This window comes from Leptopilina heterotoma, unplaced genomic scaffold, assembly GCF_015476425.1.
Source record: "Leptopilina heterotoma isolate Lh14 unplaced genomic scaffold, ASM1547642v1 Lhet_227, whole genome shotgun sequence".
Taxonomy (NCBI): domain Eukaryota; kingdom Metazoa; phylum Arthropoda; class Insecta; order Hymenoptera; family Figitidae; genus Leptopilina; species Leptopilina heterotoma.
The window spans coordinates 84,173-106,100 of NW_025110945.1; the positions used below are offsets into that span (position 1 = coordinate 84,173).

Genomic DNA, 21,928 nt, shown 5'->3' on the forward strand with positions numbered 1-21,928 from the left:
GGTGAAAGAGGCCAAAGGTCAAAGCGACAAAAAATTATAGGTTATGTTTAGAACAGATTCATTTTTATTCACCGGAAGTCAATAACAAATTAAATTAAAATAAAATCGTATTTAAAAATAAAAAAATCAATCTTAAAAATCGAAATTATTTATAAAATTAAAAAATTCGTTTAAAAATTATTTAAAAATTAATTTATATGTAAAATTAAAAAAAACTAAACGAAATTTATTTCCTAGTGCAAAAAATCTTATTTTTATTATAACGGATTAACGGAAAATTTTTTTGAAAAAAGGGAAAAAACATAAAATTTATCAAAAAAATTTTGATTGCAGGCAAGCTTATTAAGTTTTCTACTGGATTTCTTAAAAATTTCCTGATGTGAAATTCGATTTAATATTCGAAGTGTAACTCACGTTAGTTATGATATAGTGGAGATGGTGGTGGGGGTTTGGAGAAATTTGGATATTATTACAACAGCACACACGATATCACAAATGCAAACGGATCTCAAAACCAAATTAGTGAAATCATTCGAACGTCAACGTGAATTTCAAGCCGCTATATGCTCATGTTATAATTGCCATAAATTAATCCGCGACTCATTTGGCCACGGGACAACGAACTTGATTAAAAGTCTCGTGTATTTATCGCCACATACATTTGAATATGGCTATTTTTACAAAACGAGAAACAATTAATGAGCGTGAAATGAGCGTTTAATACGGTGGAAAGAAATTTTTTTATTTTTATTCTTCATTCCCCCAGTGAAAAGTTTTTCAATTTTTTATAAGCTATAATCTACTTTACAAAAAAAAAATAAAAAATTTCCATTTTCAAAATTATGAATATTGAACTTTTTAAATTCGAAAATTTCGTTCCGGATATAATTTGAATTTTTTTTTCTGAATTCTCTATTTTTGCCTGAATTAAAAAGAAAAAGTATAATTGCGGAGACTTTAAAAATAGTCGACGAGATATTGAATTCTTTGTCCCGTGGCGCACACTTTTTTAACTTAGGTGAACGCGCCTGAGGTCAGTGTCATGCGATAAAATCGTTCAAAATTCATTTTTTTTAATGCACCCACGATATTTCTTTTCAAGTCATCAGTAGCAAATATGGAACTTTATGATATTTTGTTTTTAGAAAATTTTATTAAGGTAGTAATTTTTTACAAGGCCGAAAAAATTCCCAAAATTATAAAAATAATGCAAATTAGGTCTAAAAATGTTTTTTACAATTTTAATATTTATATGGATTTAATATTTCAAATAAAAGTAAATAAATAATAAATAATAGTAAAAATAAATAAAATATAAAACACAAATTTTTTATGTTTCCTACAAAGTCTTGAATCTAAGTTTTATTTTTAGAACTGTTTTGATAAAGAAATATTGTAGGCAAATTTAAAAAAAATATATTTTTAGCGATTTAATAGTATTATTTACTCGGCGCGACTTCTTATCCCATATAGATGATTTACTAGAATATTTGCGAGATATTATTTTATTTCTCAAAACATCACTTTAGTATAATTTTAGCTCTAAAAAATAATTGTAAGACAGAATGCTTATAGGTAAATAATGTCTTATTAAGTAATGAATCATTAATAAAATTTTAAGTAAAAATACTTTTTAAACAACATAAGTCTTAATTGAAAGAATTTTTTAGAATAAGAATAATAATTAAACAAAAATATCTTTAAAACTAAAATAGATTTGAACGATATTTTATAGAAAAAGATTACAATTTGTAAAAAAATTTGTTAAGCAAATATTTAAAGTCTCAAATTCTTTGTTTAATAGAATATTTATGTGCCAATCTTTCAATTTTCAAAAAATCTTATTTATTGGAATATATGTTTAAATAAACTATTATTAATACAATGTATTTAGAAAAAATGATATATGAAAAAATGTATAATTTAATTAACTCTTGTATGACAAAAATTTTTCTTAGGCAAATGGTAATTTTATAGAATGTTAATTAAAAAGAATATTAATTTACAAGAAATGAAAGTGAAACGAATTCTAATTTAATAGAATACTTAAATGTCTGAATTATAATTTGGCAGCATGTCAATTCGATCGATTTTATATTTGTAAGAAATTCAATTTGACATAACATCAATTTATAAGAAACACTTTTTCGTAGAATTTTAATTTATCAGAATTGTAATTTTGTAGAATATTAATATTGCCAAATCTAATTTTAGTAGAAATCTGCTTTATCAGAATGATCAAATGTTCGAATCCCCAAAATTTCTAATTTCATTTCTACCCAAAATCAATGTGACATAAATATTTGGCGCAAATTTTAAAAATTTAATTTCTGATTGGTCAATTTTTAAATTTGCGCCAAATATTTATGTCACATTGATTGTAGGTAAAAATGAAATTAGAAATTTTGAAGATTCGAACATTTGATCATTCTGATAAAGCAGATTTCTACTAAAATTAGATTTGTCAATATTAATATTCTACAAAATTACAATTCTGATAAATTAAAATTCTACGAAAAAGTGTTTTTTATAAATTGATGTTATGTCAAATTGAATTTCTTACAAATATAAAATCGATCGAATTGACATGCTGCCAAATTATAATTCAGACATTTAAGTATTCTATTAAATTAGAATTCGTTTCACTTTCATTTCTTGTAAATTAATATTCTTTTTAATTAACATTCTATAAAATTACCATTTGCCTAAGAAAAATTTTTGTCATACAAGAGTTAATTAAATTATACATTTTTTCATATATCATTTTTTCTAAATAATACATTGTATTAATAAAAGTTTATTTAAACATATATTCCAATAAATAAGATTTTTTGAAAATTAAAAGATTGGCACATAAATATTCTATTAAACAAAGAATTTGAGACTTTAAATATTTGCTTAACAAATTTTTTTACAAATTGTAATCTTTTTCTATAAAATATCGTTCAAATCTATTTTAGTTTTAAAGATATTTTTGTTTAATTATTATTCTTATTCTAAAAAATTCTTTCAATTAAGACTTATGTTGTTTAAAAAGTATTTTTACTTAAAATTTTATTAATGATTCATTACTTAATAAGACATTATTTACCTATAAGCATTCTGTCTTACAATTATTTTTTAGAGCTAAAATTATACTAAAGTGATGTTTTGAGAAATAAAATAATATCTCGCAAATATTCTAGTAAATCATCTATATGGGATAAGAAGTCGCGCCATTTACTCAAATGTATTTGGTTATCGTAAAATGAGCCTTAAACTTTGATGACCGGTAAAACCTACAATTTTGAAAGTATACAAATTTTTTTTTCTAAAACATTTTCTAGTATAAAATTATATTTGCACCATTTATAAAATTTAAAAAATTTAAAGATCACTACCCCTTTGATTTTTTTCAGAGCAATTTGATCCACTTATAAAATAATTTATTCACTTTTAATTTTTCGAACTGTTATTTTTTTAAATGAGAACCAGAACACTAGAATTTTTACATTACTATCAAAAAAAAATATTTTAAGTTTTTGTATATCAATTATTATTGTTCCCCAAAAAATACAAAAGAAAATCCATTAAGAAGGCTCGAAACTATTTTTTTAAGTGTTTTAAACTTTGATGCCCGGTAAAACCCACAATTTAAAAATTTTTCTACTTTTTTCCCAAAATTTTCCCTTATACGTAACATTACATTCGCACCAGGTTTCGAAAAAATTGAAAGGAACTATGATTTTTTTTCCAAGAAATTTGACTGTAAATTCGTTATAATCATTATAATTCATAAATCAATGAATGTTGAAAAAATATTCTGCACTCATTTACAGCTCAATTATGCAAAAGTAGCATCAAACCTTATCGATTCAACAAATGATTCATAATCCTAAAAATTATGCAGCAAGTATGAATAGATTGAAGTTCAAGTGAATAGATTTCATTTAATAAAAAATTAATACATTTTCATTTAAAAAATTATTATCAAAATATTAAGAGAATTAATATTTAAAAAATATATTTTAATTATAAGCTAATGCAATAAAATCTGTAGAATTTTTTTTCTTGTTTTTTGGCGTTTTAAGAGTTGAAAAATTTGTGTTCCCTTCTCTCGATACGGCTAAATTTTTTGTTCTAGTCTCAGTGGATCATAATCATCTAAAGTATAATACAATAAAATTTTGGGTATCAAGAAAAAGTTAAGAATTTTAAATTCTTTTCGAGTTTTTCTTCTTTTTTTGTATTTTAAGGGTTGAAAAACTCGCGTTCCCCAATGGCGATGGGGCCAGTATTTTTTTTCTAATCTAAGTGAATCATAATCATCCAAAATATGCAATAAAATTTTGGGCATCGAGAAAAAGGAGAGAATTTAGAATTTTTTTCGATTTTTTCTTCTTTTGTTTAGTATTTTGAGGAATGAAAAACTCTTGTTCCCCTATCGCTATGGGGCTGGTATTTTTTTTCTTATCTTTCTGGATCATAATCTTTGTAAAACAGTAATAAAATTTTGGGTATCGAGAAAATTTTGTAACTTTGGAATTTTTTTTCAATATTTTTTTGATTTTTGGCATTTTAAGGGTTCAAAAATTTATATTCCCCTATCTCGATAGAGCTTATATTTTTTTCTAGCATTTATATATTATAATCTTTGAAAAACTGTAAAAAAATTTTGCGTATCGAGAAAATTTCTAGTCTTTGGAATATTTTTTCTTTTTTTTTTACTATTTTTTTGGGGTTGAAAAGTCTACAACTTATAGCACGAGGGGTTGAGAAGTAATTTTTTGTAATTATTTTGAATATTCTTAGTTTTCTATAATTTTGTGGCTTTTTCCGCCTTATTTTAATGACGTGCAATGTTATTTGATGAGAACTAAATTTTCGACGCTGAGCGTCGAAGCCAACTTCATGGAGATTATTATTATAAAATACTCCGTGAAAATATTACCAGATACTAGTACTTTGAAATACAAATACTTCTATTTTAAATTTTGCAACTTTGCGAAAATGGGGGGGGGGGCCACTTCAGGAATTTTTACTCTATAGACAAAATTAGGCGGTATGTGAAAAATTTGTTGAATTTTGTCTATTTCAACTATTAGGTAACGGTTCTTTAGTTAAAAAAAATCAACCATTCATATTTTTTTTATTTCTTTTTTTGATAGAATAAAAAGGAATTTCGAAATAATCGCGCTAAATTATATAGAATTATATTGGGAAAGAAGTTGTGGATAAATATATATATATATATTCAACAGTCATGTTTCTCTCAGTTTACAACGAGTCTACGTGCATGTGTCAAGTGTGACTGCTTTATGTCAGTGTCGTGCAATCGAAGGAGAGACGAGAGTATCTCGAACGTGAAGCGGAGTGGCTCTATACGTCCGTTAGTTGTCGAGTGGACTGAGGTCAGAAAAGTGGCGCGTCGATGTCGTAACGCGTCTACGGCCTCGTATATAAGTAACGATTCGCGACTTGGACTATCGCTAATTTCATCGATAATTCAAAGCGAAGAACAAGTAACCCGCCAATCCATGCGATGAGAGTAGTAGAGGGCTTTCGGTAAAAAGAGAGAAGAAAAAAGAAAGAGAGAGAGAGAGAGAGAGAGAAAGGCGAAAGAAATCAATAAATCAAAGCAGAGAGATTAAAAACTAATGACAATCTAATTATAAAATGATCATTAATTAATTAAACCCCGTTTTTCTTCTTTTTAATTATTATAAGTTCCTATTCATTATTTTCAATTATTTTCTATCACCTGCTTCAACGGGCAGGTCAATTTATTCATTTTAATAATATAATTAGCCGTCCAATTATAACCATCATCATCATCATCATCATCATCATTAAATGACGCAAAACGCTTTAATAATAAAATATCAAAACTGTTTTCAATTTATTAATTAATTTCGAATGAAATAATACTCACTCGAATAGTGATCATCCTCCGATATGTCTGAAGGTTCTGGGGTTGAAATATTTTCCTGAAACACAATAAAAAAGTCAAATGTTAATTATGGAAATTATTTTCTTATCTTGACAGCAAGAATTCCCTTACCACCTCAACATATAATATTTGTATTTTTTTCATAACAAAGTAGACTCACCTAATTTATAAATAGAATAATCGCAAAATACATATTTTACAAAAGACAAAATTCATTTATTTACTACTTTTTTCAATATAATAATTGAAATGTGTAATTTTATAGAAAAATAGCTGGAAAATGAGGATTTAAAAAAATCAGGCGTCAAATAAATGGTAAGTTTGTAAAATGTTTACATCAATAGTCTAGTGATCGACGATAAGGGAATAAATGGTTAGGTTTATTATTTTTAACTAGGCGGTAAGTGAAACAAAATATATTTTCTTAATATACTTCAAAGGCGGAATGAAAAATTATACATATCAATTATTTACCAGGTATTATTATTGAGTAAAAACAAAATTATAAAAGAAGTTATTAAGTTTATTAAATAAATTTATTAAAAAAAATTCGATTCTTCTCTCTAAATTTGAATTATAGTAGAAATTTTTACTAATAAATAGTAATTTCTATACTAATTTTTAGTAAAATTTACTAAATCAATGGCAACCCTGATTATGTAAATTACCAAATTTTTTATTTTCAAATATCAAATTCAATTTTTGAATAATTTCAGATAAAAAATTTTTAAAAATTCAACTTTAATAAAATTCTTCGCAGGAGATTCAATTATTTTCAACGACAACTTTAATTAAATTCGTCAAAAGTATTTAATTATTTTTTTAGAAATTTTCCAGAAAATTCTTCAAAACAATTAAATTATTTTCAAAAATTTTAATAAAATTTTAAACTAAAATTAAATTATTTCAGATTTAAAATTGTAAAAAGTTACAAAAATACAAAAAGTAATATATAAAAATTAATATAAAATTTTATTAAAAATGTTATATTTTAAAATAGTTAAAATTCTACCTATAAAATAGTGAAAAATAAATAAATTAATAAATTTTCTTGGCAATAATATTATCTTATCACAAAACTTATTCTCTAAAATTGAATTATTAAAAATTATAACTAATTAGAAAAAAAGTGATACGAAATTTATAAAAATTAGTTTTTAAAGTCTATCAGTAGAACGAGATATTAAAATAAATAAAATTCTATTTTTCTTAGAAAATATAAATTTAAAAAAAACCGCATTTTGCATTAATATCAATTCGTTTTTCTACAATAATTTATAAGTAAATGTTTATATTTTAGAATGTTAATTACTAATAATATTATTATTGATTAAATTTCAAAAAGTATCAAAATAAAGTTTTAAAAAAGTTCAATTTTTTTTAATAGTGTAAATTTCCTTCCGAAAGTTATTTTATAGTGTGTGTTAACTTATATTTATTATTTTTAATTGGTGTATTGTTTTAATTAGCCTGAAGAGGATGACAAACCCACGTCATCGAAAGGTTGATGTTTTTTAAATAAACAAAAAATTTGACATAAATTTTATGTTCTTATTTTTACCTTCTATAGATCAAATTCTTGTAATTCATTAAAAGTTCAATTTTATAAAAAATTTTAATTAAAAATTCTGAATAAGTTAGTTTTTTAAACATTTTAATCAAATTCTTTTAAAATTAGTTCTATTTTTAAATGTATGTATATATTTAAATGAAAAATTAATAAATAAGGGTATTTTGGAAATATTTTTGTTTTAGGTGAACTTTTTTTGAAATAATTGAATTTTTAAGGAACTTTAAAAAAAATATTATTAAAAATAATTTAAATAGAGAAGAATTTTAGTTAACAGGATAATTTTTTTGGATAATTTACAGTAACAATTCTTTATAAATTATTGAATTTCGAAGGATTTGAAATCTGAAATTTTTAAAAATCTCAATTCCTGTGGAAAAAAACGGATACCCCTTTTTGCTTAAAACTTGTTACTCGGGGGTTTTCGGGGTCACTGATTACGAATTTGAAGTCATTTTAAAAAAAAAATCAAAATGGCGGATCCAATATGGCGGACAAAATTCAAATTTGATCAGATTAGGGTCGCTGATTACGAATCTAAAGTCAGATTTTCAAAATTCAAAATGGCGGATCAAATATGGCGGAAGAGTTTTAAAATTTGATCAAATTCGCTTAAAACTTGTTACTCGGGGGTTTTTATGATCGCTGATTACGAATCTGAAGTCACATTTAAAAAATTCTAGCTTCATACTGTTATATAATGTAAATAATTTTTTATTATTATTAGAAGCTTTAAGTCAATTGGATCAAAATTAGAATTTTTTCAGCCATATTAGGTCCGCCATTTTGATTTTTTTTTAAAAATGACTTCAGATTCGTAATCAGCGACCCCAAAAACTTTTTTAAATTCTCACAGTAGTATAGCTTATTTGACTAATTGTAAAAACATAATTTTTTTCCTGTGAGAAAAGTATGAATGATGATCATAATAATTGATTATGAAAAAATTATTTCCTTTCATGCAAAGAATTTCCCACGTTTGATTGAATTATACTTGGAGAGGGTGTTTTTTAAAAAAATTTTCTCGGACTTGTAGAGGAAAAAAAAAATTAACGGGTTTCCCGTTTGAAAATAACGAATGGCAATTTCGCAAGGAGTAAAACCGCGCGCTTGGTTGTATGGGCGCAGCCTCTCCTCTATATCTGTGTCAGGTCTGATGTGTTGCAACAGCAGAAGGTCGACCGGTATCCACCGTGTACGGAGCAACGTCGATTGATACAGACCCACTTCGCTTTGACATTCGCCTGCCTTTTTCAATCTTCTGTACCTATGTATACATAACCATTTTGCAGAAAAGTCACATGGAAAAAGTCATTTCAAAAGGGTAAAAATTACAAACTCACCAATTTTTTTTTTTTTTTTTTTTTTTGAAAGAAAATAACAAATGGAATGAAATCAAGATCTACTTGGAAAAAAAGGAAAAAATATTTCCTAAGGGATAAATTTCCGGTGTATAAGCAAGCGAGACAGGAAACAAGGTCTTTTTTTTGTTGTTTAATAATCGGTGGAATTTATCGACTGAATTGTTCAGTGAACCTTTCTGAAACAGATTTATCTGCGAGCCATCGCAAAACGTTATTTTAAGAATCTTTCATTAAGTATTTAATATAACCTGATTTTCCTGTCCGAGAGAAAGGGAGAATTTGAGCTTTTGCATGGATATAGTTATTTCAATGATAAGGAATGAAAATTAATGCATAAAAATTGTATCACGGGAATTGCTGATATTAAAGTAAAAATAGTTTTCTTTTTTGAAAAAAAATTTTTATTTTTGTTAACCATTGGAAATAGCAAGAATTTCTCTTCCGATTGATGTTCTCTCTTTCTCATTCACCTACGCACAAGCCGCCCTACTTCCGGCGGATGTTCCCTGATAAATGGGAATCTGACTGGCTTGCTTGGATAGTTAGCCACACACCTACAGTGTGCATACGGGCAAAAAGGTACACTCCCAACAGACAATTAACAAAATACGAAACTGAGTTAATTGATTTTTCCTTCAATAAATAATTTTATCATACTTTTTATTAGTTTTTCTTCGTCCTTTCACACTTTTTTCCTTCATCGTTTAACTAATCGAAAGAAAAGACGTCGACTTCTACCTTTGACTATTTTGTCCAAAATCAAAAAATATTTAATACTTTTTTTTATTTTTACAACCTGAAGTTTTTTTTTAAATTTCAGCTTCAAGCGAATCCGCTGAATTTAAAAAGAATCTCCGCCATATTGGATCCACCATTTTAAGTTTTGCAACTCAGACTTTATATTGGATAAATAGCGACCTGTCGCTAAAGGATAAGGAACCCAGAGTCTTTCAAGAAAAGTTGTTCATTCACTTAACACAATGTTCTTTATCCTAACCTTGCCATTTAAGCATGCTCGATAAGGTCGCTATAAATTTATACAAGTTTTTACGCTGCAAGTTTATGAATAATTTCTAATTCTTAAAATTTTATGAAAATTTCTATAAAACAAATTTTTTGAAAATGTAATAAAAATTAAAAATCAATAATTCCAGTATTTAAAATTACTACGAATTCTAAAAAAAACTTAAATTTTTTCTATTTCTGACAATAATTTATTTTAAATAAATAATTCTATTGAAGAACTGGGCCATACAGTTATTACTTATTAATCTTTTAATGAAGTATTTTTTCGAAAAATTTTAATTTCAATTCTGTTAAAATTAATTTTAATTATAAAAATTTTAACGCAATTCTTTGAAGGAATTCAACTATCTATTAAAATTCCAGAAATTCAATTATTTTCAAAAATTAAAAAAAAATTCTCATCAACATTTCAATTATCTTTGTAATGAACAGCAAAATTCTTCGACAAAATTCAATAATTTTCAAGAATTTTAATACAATTCATTGCAAAATTCAATTATTTTCATGAATAATAGTAAAGTATTAATCACAAGAATTCAATTATTTTCAAACGTAATAAAATTCAATTACTTTTAAAAATTTTAATCAAATTCATGTCAAAAGTTTAATTATTTTCAAAATTTTTTCTTAATTCAATGGTTTTTATTTTAATATTATACTATTCTAATAAAAATTCCCAAAAGAATCCAATTATTAAACAAAAATTTTGATAAAATTCTACACAAACATTCAATTCTCTTCATAGAAAATGAAAATTTCACATAAATTATTCTATTATTTAAAATAGAATTTACATAAAGTTTTTCGAAAAAATCAAATGTTTTAAAATTTGGCATCAATTTCTTCGCAGTAATTCAATTATTTTCATAAATTTAAAAATTCTTTTCAGGAATTTAATTACTTTCATAAATAATAAAATCATTCCGAGAAAGTCAATTATTTTCATAAATAACACAAGAATTTAATTATTTTCAAAAGTAATAAAATTCAATTATTTTCAAAAATTTTAATAAAATTCATTGCCAAATTTCAATTATTTTCAAAAATGTTTCTTAATTCATTGTATATCTATTATTTTAATAAAATTTTCAAAAAGAATATTCAATTATTTTCTATAAAATAATGAAAATTTCACTGGAATTTATTTAAATTAAAAATAAAATTTGCATACCTTTTTTGGAAAAAAAGTAAATTTCACTAAAAAAGTAAATTGTTTGAAACTTTTTTTATAAAATTCTTCGCAATAATTGAATTATTTTCATAAATAAATAAAACTCATTGCAGAATTTCAATTATTTTTGTACAACTTTAATCGAATTCCTCGAAAAATGTTATTAAAATTCGTCGGAAGAATTCAATTATTTAAATATTTGTTGATAAAATTACGTATAAAAGTTTAATATTTTAAGAAACATGATTGCAATTTTTATAAATAATTAAATTTTGTAAAGGTATCAAACTAAAATATCTTTGAAAATCAATCTTAATTTTTCATACTTTTAATTAAAAATTCAATGGAACTAATTTTTTTAAAAAAGCTTAAAAATCGAAGATTTTAAAAATGAATTCAAGTTTTTATTTTCACTCCGACTCTTCTTTTCGGAGTGATCGATATCTTCCTGTTTTATAATAATATTCTTATAAGTTATTGAATTTCAAAAGGTTTGAATTAGAAATTTTTAAAAACCTTAGTTCCCATGAAAAAATAATAATATGATTAAATATATTTATTTGGTTGGCTTTCTTGGTTGGTTTTGTCTTCTGGGACTTTTATTAAAAAATGAAGTTATTCACAGGAAAAAAGAAATGTTATTTTAACATTAAAAGTAGTGTTAAAACAACACGCAACATTTTTAACCGACACTGTGTGATTTTAACACTTCATTGGTGTTAAAATAACACTAGTGTGTGTTAAATTAACACTAAAGGGTGTTAAAATAACACCATCTGAAAAGTACACGCAACAAATTAAACACATATTTTTTTCTGTGTTGGTGTTTATGAATAATTTTAAAATTAAGGAAATTCGTAAATAAATGTAATATAAGGTTTTTTTTTGAGTATCCTATAATTTTTAGAGTGAAACAGAATATTTTTTAGGGTCAGGGAAAATGGCAAAATTTTGTCTTGAAATCAGAAAAAAGTTAGAAAAAAAAGAAAATGAAATTTTTGTGACATCCCTGTTCATATTTACCGCAGTGTATTCAAAAAAGTAAAAATAAAGAACACTCACAGCCAAGATATCATGAGAGACATGAAATTGAACAAGTAAGCAAAACTTGAGGAGTGAGAAAAAACAAAAGAGAGAAAAAAGAGGCGAGAGGAGGAAAATGAAAAGTTCCCTTGAAATGAATAAATATATTTGCACAGGTGACACGGACTGGCAGTAAAGACGTTGGTTTTGTACGTGACCAATTGGTACCCTCTCTCTCTCTCTCTCTCTGTTTTTTTTTTCCTTTTCGAGACTACTGCAATACGAGGAACTGGCCCAGGCACATGTGTCGTCTCGCGTACGTATGTCCCCATTTGCAAAGTATCCGAGACATCTTACGTATATATATACTATAACATGCGGCTACGCACTCTCGGTCCTCTTCTTGTCCCCCCCCCCTCCTTCCTCCTTCTTTATAAGAATAATGGATGTGTTACACGACCGAAGCGAAGGAGAATTCAGAGAAACTCCCGACTGTTCGTTCTTCGTTCGTTACAAGCGCTTCAGACGAATGGAAGACTGTTACACCCAATTGTCCCTCGTTGTGCTGAGGTCAAGTAAGGTAACACAACCATCCTATATATATACACACATGTGGATTGAATAACAAAAAACAAGAATATTGTGAGGATTTATGGTGAGAAAGAATTTGACTCCTCAAATTATTATGAAACTGAGGATTAAAAATATTAAAAATAAATTGCTCTTGAAAGTATTTTTCAATTGTATTCCCCCTTGTAATTAATCTCCATTAGCAAGTGCAGGTACACAGCATTCCATTGGAATTTCACTATTTACCTTGAAAGTCTAATCAAGTACATTCACTTACCTAATCCTAAAAAAACAACAACAACAATATAACTAGAGTCGTAATTCTATCCGAATTCCGATTATAATCTCAAATTCACTCAAGAATTTGCCAAAAAAAAACGCATTAGAAAAAAAATAAAAATTCGGATTTTGGTCCGACTAAAACGTAAGAATTATTTTTTTTAGGAAGAAATATTAAATTATACACGGAAAAAAAGAAATTAGCTGCAGCAGTAAACATATGTTTGCTGTAACATCTCTGAAAATTAGCTACCACAGCTAAGAAGTTTGCAGTGGCAGCGAACATGTTAGCTGTGACAGCAAACATTAGTAAAAATTTATGCGAGTTTGCTGTCATAGCGAACTTGTTTGATCTCACAGCGAACTTTTTCGCTGTCCCTATTTCAACGAACAAGGTTTGCTGTGGCAGCAAAATGTTCGCTGCCACAGCAAACCCTTTCTATGCGTGTAGATTTCTATTCCAGAAAGTTTAGTAATGATTCTCAATTATGATCAATTCAAAACATCTCTTTAACAGGGTTGCCGCGCAACCTGGAAAACCTGGAAATGTCAGGGAATTTTTATAAACCTTGAAAAAACCTGAAAAAGTCAGGGAATTTTGATTGGAATCCTGGACAATTATTGTTTTCTAAAGTTATTGTGCTTATTCTTCAAATATAATTTTTCTTTAATTCAATTTTAAAAGAGTTGCCTTTACAATTTTTCTTTGCAATAATTCAATTATTTTCATAAATAATAAAACTCATCGCAAAATTTCAATTATTTTTAATACAATTTTAATGGAATTTCTCGAAAAATGTATAATAATTATTCTTAAAAATTTTATTAAAATTCATCAAAGAAATTCAATTATTTTCAAAAGTAATAAAATTCTTCGCAAAAATTCAATTATGGTCAAAAGTTTAAAAAATTTATCGTCGAAATTTCAATTATCTTTATAAATATTAACATTTTTCTCCAAAATTCAATTATTTTCAAAAATTTTAATGAAATTCTTTTTAACAAATTCAATTTTCAATTCTCCTCCAGTCAATGATTTTCAATATCTACTATTTTAATCAAATTTTCCAAAAGAAATGAATTATTTAACAAATTTTTTTATAAATTTTTTCGCAATAATTCTATTATTTTCAAAAATATTCAATTTTATGTTTACAGAGATTCAATTATTTTTAAAAATATATGTAATACAATTTTTACAGGGATTCAATTATTATTTACATCTAGATTAAACTCATTGCAGAATTTCAATTATTTTTGATACAATTTCAATCTAATTCCTCGAAAAATGTAACTAAATACTTACAATTTTATTAAAATTCGTCAAAAGAATTCAATATTATTTAAAAATTTGTTAATAAAATTCCTTATGAGAATTCAATTTTGAGAAACATTCAATTATTCAATAAATTATTTATTTTTGTATTAAAAATAATTAGGTATTTAAAAAGAAATATTATTAAAAAATTCTTCTCAAGAATTCAATTATTTTCAAAAGTAATAAAATTCTTAGCAGAAATTCAATTATGGTCAAAAGTTTAATAAAATTTATAGTCAAAATTTCAATTACTTTAGAAATATTAAAATTTTTCTCTAAAATTCAATTATTTTCAAAAATTTTAATAAAATTCTTGGCAATATTTCAATTACTTATTTAAAAAAAATTTAATAAAATTCTTGACAAAATTTCAATTAATTTCATAAACTTTTCTCAATTCAATGAAATTTTTTTTACAGAGATTCAATTATTTTTAATACATTTTTAATCTAATTTCTCGAAAAATGAAATTGCTCTTAAAAATTTTATTGAAATTCGTCAAAACAATTTTAATTACCTATTTAAAAATTTGTTGATAAAATTCTTAAAATGAGAGTTGAATTTTAAAAAACATTGAATTCTTCAATAAATTATTTTTTTTGTATTTAAATAATTGAATTGTCGTAGAATTTTCTAATAATAATTGATTCAAATATGAATTTCAGTTAAAACTTTAGATAATAATTGAGTTTTGAAAAGCAGGTCTCAAATTATAATCTTTGAATGTTTGAATTTTTCATATACTTTTAACTTAAAATTGTGTAGATTTAATTTTTTTGTAAAAGTTGAATTGAATTTTTTTGAAGTTATTTCAAGTTTTTATTTTATAATATATATTATTTGATTGAAGAATTTCCAAATAATCGATGAAATTTCGTAAAATTGAATTGTAAACAAAAGGATTTGAAAATGTTGAAAGAAATTTTTTAGAAATTATTAATAATAATTAATTTAAAGAAGAATTTTAGTTAAAAATTGTGGAAAACAATAAATGAATTAAAATAATGAAAGTAATTTTGAATAAGTTACAGAGTAACAATATTCTTATAATAGGTATAAAATGATGATCTTATCAGTCGGTAATTTTTAATCATTATAAAACATGAAGATATCGATTGCTTCGAGTCGAAGACTCGGAGTGATTGATATTTTCATGTTTTATAACAATTTTTTATAAGTTGTTTAATTTCAAGAAGGTTAGAATTAAAAATTTTGTAAAATATAAATGTAGTTTTAAAAACCTGGAAAACCTGGAAAAGTCAGGGAATTTGAAATGAGCAAAAGCGTGGCAACCCTGTTTAAGCGCATATTTCTCAATTTCTATTAATTCATAAAGAAATTAATATTTAAAAATTTAATTATTTAATATTATAATTTTTTTCAAATGTACAATTTAATACTAATTGCTTTCCATATTATAAACATTTACATTTTTTTTAAATTAAAATTCAAAATATTCTAGCATTTTTAAATTTTATATTTACAGGGCATCAACAAGGGGTCTTTGTGTAATTTGATTTCACTCTGATTTCGAATTCGAAATGACTTTGTAATTAAATTCATTTTGATTTCAAATTCAAATCGACTTTGACAAAGGTGTCCAAATCAATTCAAAATCTAAATGAATTTGGCGCCAAAGTCAATTGATCTGGAAATTTTATCAAAAATACTGGTAAAATATCAAATTTCTAAAATTACTATAAAAAATTCTGATTCTTGGTGTTCAAAAATATTTTTGAAAATAATTGAAAACCTTGAATAGTCCTTAACTTTTTTTTTACCTTAAAAAATTTTACATCACAATGAATTTCCAAACAATAACTTGTTATTTTCTTATATTTGTAAAAAAAATAATATAGTTTAAGAATAAAGTCTTAATTTTGGTACTGAAATCAATTTATTAAGTTTTAATCGAAATTAAGAAAAAAAAAATGTTACGGAATATGAAGGAAAAAATATTGGATATTTTCGTTTGCTCCATTTGGTATCATGGCAATTGGAGACGCCTACTCTTTTTTTGGCCTCACACGTGTGAGGTTATCCCGACAATGTGACCCCTCATCCTCTACCCTCTTACTCCCACCCATCGGCAATGTTTAGTTCTCGAATCGGCGTTCCAGCAATCTTTCAAATCCCCCTGACGCAACCTGAACGTGCCTTCTCACAAGACTCTCATACATTCATACTGACATCATACATCTATTTCTTACTATATAAGAAAGGGAGAATTGTAACACAAACATAATGGGTGTCAAATAATTCCCATCATAATTTTCCTTTTGGAGAAGACTCAACACTCTTTTTTGATTTTCAAAAATTAGAATTCCTTTTAATTATGGATTTTTTTAGAATATAAGGGATTTTTATGATAAATTTTTAGGTTCGGTGCAAATTCTTGTATTTTTGGTATATTTTGAGTATTTCTGGGCTTGATTTTAAAAATGCGAACTTTACGGACCAAAAATGAAAAATCACGGACCCTTTACGGACCAATCTACTGATAACCAGTCCGAGTGATCGATTTCTTCATGTTTTATAATAATTAAAGATGACCAAGTGATAAAATCATTATCAATTCAATTATTATTTTCAATTATTTTCAAGAATTTTCCAAAAGTTTATAATTTTCATAAATAGATGAACTTAAAAAGTTTTCAATTTGAAATAATTTTATAAAATCTCAATTCACAATTTGAAATTCTAAAGAACTTAGATTTTTGAAAAATTTTAATAATTCAAATTCTTCTGAATTTATAGAGAAATTTGTTAATATACATTTCATTAATTATTAAAAATAATGAATTTATAGAAGAATTTTAATTAAAAACAATTAAAAAAATTGAATTTTGGAGAAATTACAAAGAATTTTAATAAAAAGTTTTCCTAAAGAATTCAATTATTTAAAAAAAAATTTAAATTAAAAAAATTAAAAAAAAAAAAAAAAAAAAAAAAAATTAATTTAAATTTAAATTTTTTTTTTATTTTAATATTTTTAATTTTAAAAATCTACGCAAATATTTAATTAATTATTTATTAATTTTTTTTTAATAATTTTCGAAAAATTTCTTTGACAATTTTCAAATCCATTTGTTTACAATATTTAATTTTACAAAATTTCAATTATTCGTGACATAATGCATTTAATATTCAATTATTATGTAAAATTTTAACTGAAATTCATTTTAAAATCAATTTTTATTAGAAAATTCTACTAGAATTCAATTATTTTAATACAAAAATAAATAATTTATTGAATAATTCAATGTTTCTTAAAATTCAATTCTTATAAAGAATTTTATTGTCGAAATTTTTAAATAATTGAATTCTTTCGACGAATTTTAATAAAATTTTTAAGAATAATTACATTTTTCGAGAAATTCGATTAAAATTGTATTAAAAATAATTGAAATTCTGCGATGAATTTTATTATTTGTGAAAATAATTGAAACTCTAAGAAGAATTTTATTAATATTTTTTAACAATATTTAATTTTTGCGAAGAATATTATTACTCTTGAAAAAATTGAATTTCTTCAATACTTTGTAACTTTTCCAAAATTAAATTTTTTCTTCGTGTTTTTAACTAAAATTTTTCTATAAATGCATTATTTTAAATATTTTTTGAAAAGTTCTTTGAGTATTTTCAAATTCGTTTCTTTACAATTCAATTTTACGAAATTTTGATTATTCGGAAATTCTTTAATTAAATATACTTTAGAAAAGAAAAACTTCAAATAATTTTAAATAAATTCAATTAAACTTTTAAAAAAAAATAATTCTACAGAATTGATAGTTAAATGTATGAAAAATTCAAATTTTCAAAGATTTTAATTTGAAACCTTTTCAAAGTTCAATTATTTCTAAAAATTGAGGCTTCAATGCTTTTAATATTTAATTATTTATTATCTAAACTTTTAACGAATATTAATTTTTAAATCAATTTTTACTTGAAAATTCTACGTGAATTCAATTATTTCAATAGATACAAAAATAAATAATTTATTGAATAATTGAATATTTCTTAAAAATTGAATTCTCAGAAAGAATTTTATTGATAAATTTTTAAATAAGAAAATTCATTTTTGTATTAAAATAATTGAAATTATGCGATGAGTTTTATTATTTATGAAAAAAATTGAATTACTGTAAAAAAATTTATTATGTATGAAAATAATTGAATTATTGCGAAGAAATTTATAAAGAAATCTATCTGTAAATAATTGAAATCCTGTGAAATTTTTATTATTTATAAAAATAATTGAAATGTTGAAGTTTAAAAAATTTTTGAACATAATTGAATTTCTGCGAAGAATTTTATTAGGTACTTTTGATAATAATTGAATTTCTCCAATTCTTTCTAATTTCTCCAAAATTCAATTTTTTAGATTTTTTAATTAAAATTCTTCTATAAATTCATTATTTTTCAATAATTAATTAAATGTATATTAACAAATTTAACTATAAATTCAAAAGAATTTGAATTATTAAAATTTTTCAAAAATCTAAGTTCTTTAGAATTTTAAATTGAAAACTTTTGGAAAATTCTTGAAAATAATTGAAATTTTGCCAAGAATTTTATTAAAATTTTTGAAAGTAATTGAATTTCGAAGAATTTAATTATTTCCAAAGATAATTGAAATTTTAACGAGAATTTTTGAAATTTTTTCAACATAATTGAATTTATGCGAAGAATTTTATTACTTTTGAAAATAATTGAATTCCTCCAATTCTTTGTAATTTATCCAAAATTCAATTTTTTTAGTGTTTTTAATTAAAATTCTTCTATAAATTCATTATTTCGAATAATTAATGAAATGTATATTAACAAATGTAACTATAAATCCAGAAGAATTTGAATTATTAAATTTTTTCAAAAATCTAAGTTCTTTCGAATTTCTAATTGTGAATTGAAATTTTATAAAATTTTAAATTGAAAACTTTTGGAAAATTCTTGAAAATAATTGAAATTTTGACAAGAATTTTATTTAAATTTTTGAAAATAATTGAAATTTTGCCAAGAATTTTATTAAAACTTTTGAAAATAATTGAATTTCGGCGAAGAATTTAATTATTTCGAAAGATAATTGAAATTTTGAGGAGAATAATTTAAAAAAATTTTTGAAAATAATTTAATTTCTGGAATCATTTCTGACTTTCTTAAAATTTCCAAAATTATATCGTATAATTTACGAAATTTTCGTTTTTTCTCAATCAAATTACGGACTTTACGAACCTTGTTTTAAAAAAAACGGACTTCTAAGGGATTTGAAGCAAATTTACGGACCTTTACGGAATTTTAGGACCTAGTTTGAGGCTCGAGTATTTGTGTATTTTCATTTTTCTGAGGGAACACCAAGTCCCGGTAGCCAGCTTTATTGAGACAAAAGACAATCGTCTTGTCGATCTCGTCTCGTGTAGTGAGAGAGGAGAGAGAAAGAGAGAAGCGATGAACGCTGATTGGCGGAGACTGTACCACCGGCTACTGGACCCGGTTGACCCCTAACCCCCGTCAACTCGTTCGCTTTTATCGCCTGGATTACTGTGTCGGTTAAAGTTGGTACAACACGCAGTTCGAGGCGACGCGGTGGGAGCGGAATTCTATGCCGAGCGACAAACAATTGCCGCCAAGTGGCTTAATTGCAGCCAACTAAACAAATGTTCCATGTTTCAAGCGCAATTCTTCTCTGCTCCTCCGTCTTTGTTCACACAATCTATATATATACACGAGAGTCTCTCTCTCTCTCTCTGAAACAGGTCCGCGAATACTTTTCACGTTATCATCATCATCATCATTATCATCATCATCACAATCTGGTTTCCCATGTAACACGCTGGACACTTTTTTTTAACCTTCGTGTGAAATCATCACGCAAAGATACGGGCACCCCTTTTGCCACTCAGTTACAAGTGACCCCGAGGACCCACGAATGTCCTTTACGAGGAACCGGATGATTCAACAGAGTTGCGGGTAAACCAGCTGCTGACCATCTTCTTCCTTAAATGGTCCCGTCAAACTCGTTAGAAATCTCCCGCTCTCCTCTATGGACTCCAAAAAATACACCTCCAGTAAATTAAACTCTTTATCTGATGGATAAGGGAAACGAGGTTTTCAAAAAAAACCAACTACACACCTGACCATTAGTTAAAGGAGGAAACTATTAATTCTAAAAAAGGATGGCAAGGTTTTTGCTTCTTTTATTCTTAGTCACTTGGCTGGTAATTTCGCAGATCAGGTGAGAGAGACTACTTTCGAAAACGTTTAGAGCCGAGATCATCAATTAGAGTTCATGTGTATTAATTAACGCTTTCTTTTACCATCGCCCCGATAGCAATGGGGAACCATCATCGACGAGTGCTTTGTTAAACTAAATAGTAAACGTAATTATTTTGTTTATATCCCCAGTGGAAATGGAAAAATGCCAAATTACAGAAAACTGTGGCAAAAGACATGGGCTCAGCTCTGAGATTGCTTTGAAACATTGAACAACAACTAAAACTCCATTGAACAATGACAAAAATATTTTAAAATCACAAAATTTCTATATTTTAACTTTGGTCACTATTTAGGAAGCCATGGAGTATTGTAATACCAAAATTTTTCAAGTTCGATTTTTTGACATATCTTTATGTTATTTGACGTCAGGAGTTCAAAAGTCACATTTTAAAAAAAATGTCATTCTGTATGTGTGTAAACATTACAATCCTTTCTAAAAAAATGCAAAGCAGAAAAAGCTCGAATTGAAAAAAGTCGAACTCGAAAAGTATCGAAGCAAGAAATAAGCATAGAGAATAAAAAAGAACATAGAAAGCGCACCTCACACTCTAAATGTAAACGAAATAGATGGAGCATGGAGCTGTCTTGGGTTTGTCTTGTTTATCTCAAGAAAAATTTATAAATAAAATGATTTTATTTATAAATAAAATGATTTTATTTATAAATAAAATGATTTTATTTATAAATAAAATGAAATCATAAATAAAAAAAGAAGGATATCAAATACATTAGAACTTTTAAAAATTGAACAAAAATGAAGAAGGAATAGAAGCAACGAAGACGGCCGAAGGCCGTCTGAGGCGCTAGTATCATAAATATCTCAAGATTTTGAAGAGCTTTAGGGATGAATTTTTTTTTAAATTTTAGGTCTCATGTGCGGACATAAAATGAGAGTACTTTGTGATAAATTCCATAATTTTGTAGAGTTTTTTTAGACTTATCTCTTGAGCTTTAGTTGAACATTTTTCGTCCATATTAACCAGAGATATGAAATTTTTAAAAATCTAAAATTTTGGAAAATAAGACTTTTTTGAAAATTTTATTGAAAAATGTAGAAGTAATTTTAAAAGTATTGTAATCAACTTGTAGAGCATTAAAAAACGCTATGATTGGCCTATTTTTGAACCTAATTCGATCATAAATTTCGAAATTATTGATATTTTGAAAACCAAAAATTTATTGTAGAAAATGACATTTTCTCAATTTTTTTGTTTGAAAACTTTTCTTTTTATTAAATTATTATAGGGGAGACCGGGGCGTAATGGCTAAGGGGCGTAATGAATAATTGTAATTTGTTTAAAAACCGTAAATTGTAATAATTTCGCACAATAGACAAGTTATTGTACTTGGTATACTGCAAGTTTGTCGGAAGTTTCATTAATATTTATTCATTATTGTAAGAAAT

General features: G+C 25.1%; 1 protein-coding gene across 2 annotated transcripts in view; it reads right to left on the minus strand.

Moving 5' to 3' along the window:
• The window catches only part of LOC122502299 (nucleolar protein 4-like), a 119,277-nt gene that overhangs the window by 40,020 nt on the left and 57,329 nt on the right, over positions 1-21,928 (minus strand). For both annotated transcript variants that reach the window (XM_043612278.1, XM_043612277.1), the window contains exon 2: positions 5,912-5,966. In XM_043612278.1, coding sequence (XP_043468213.1) covers positions 5,912-5,966 — 55 coding nt within the window. The remainder of the gene's footprint in view (positions 1-5,911; positions 5,967-21,928) is intronic.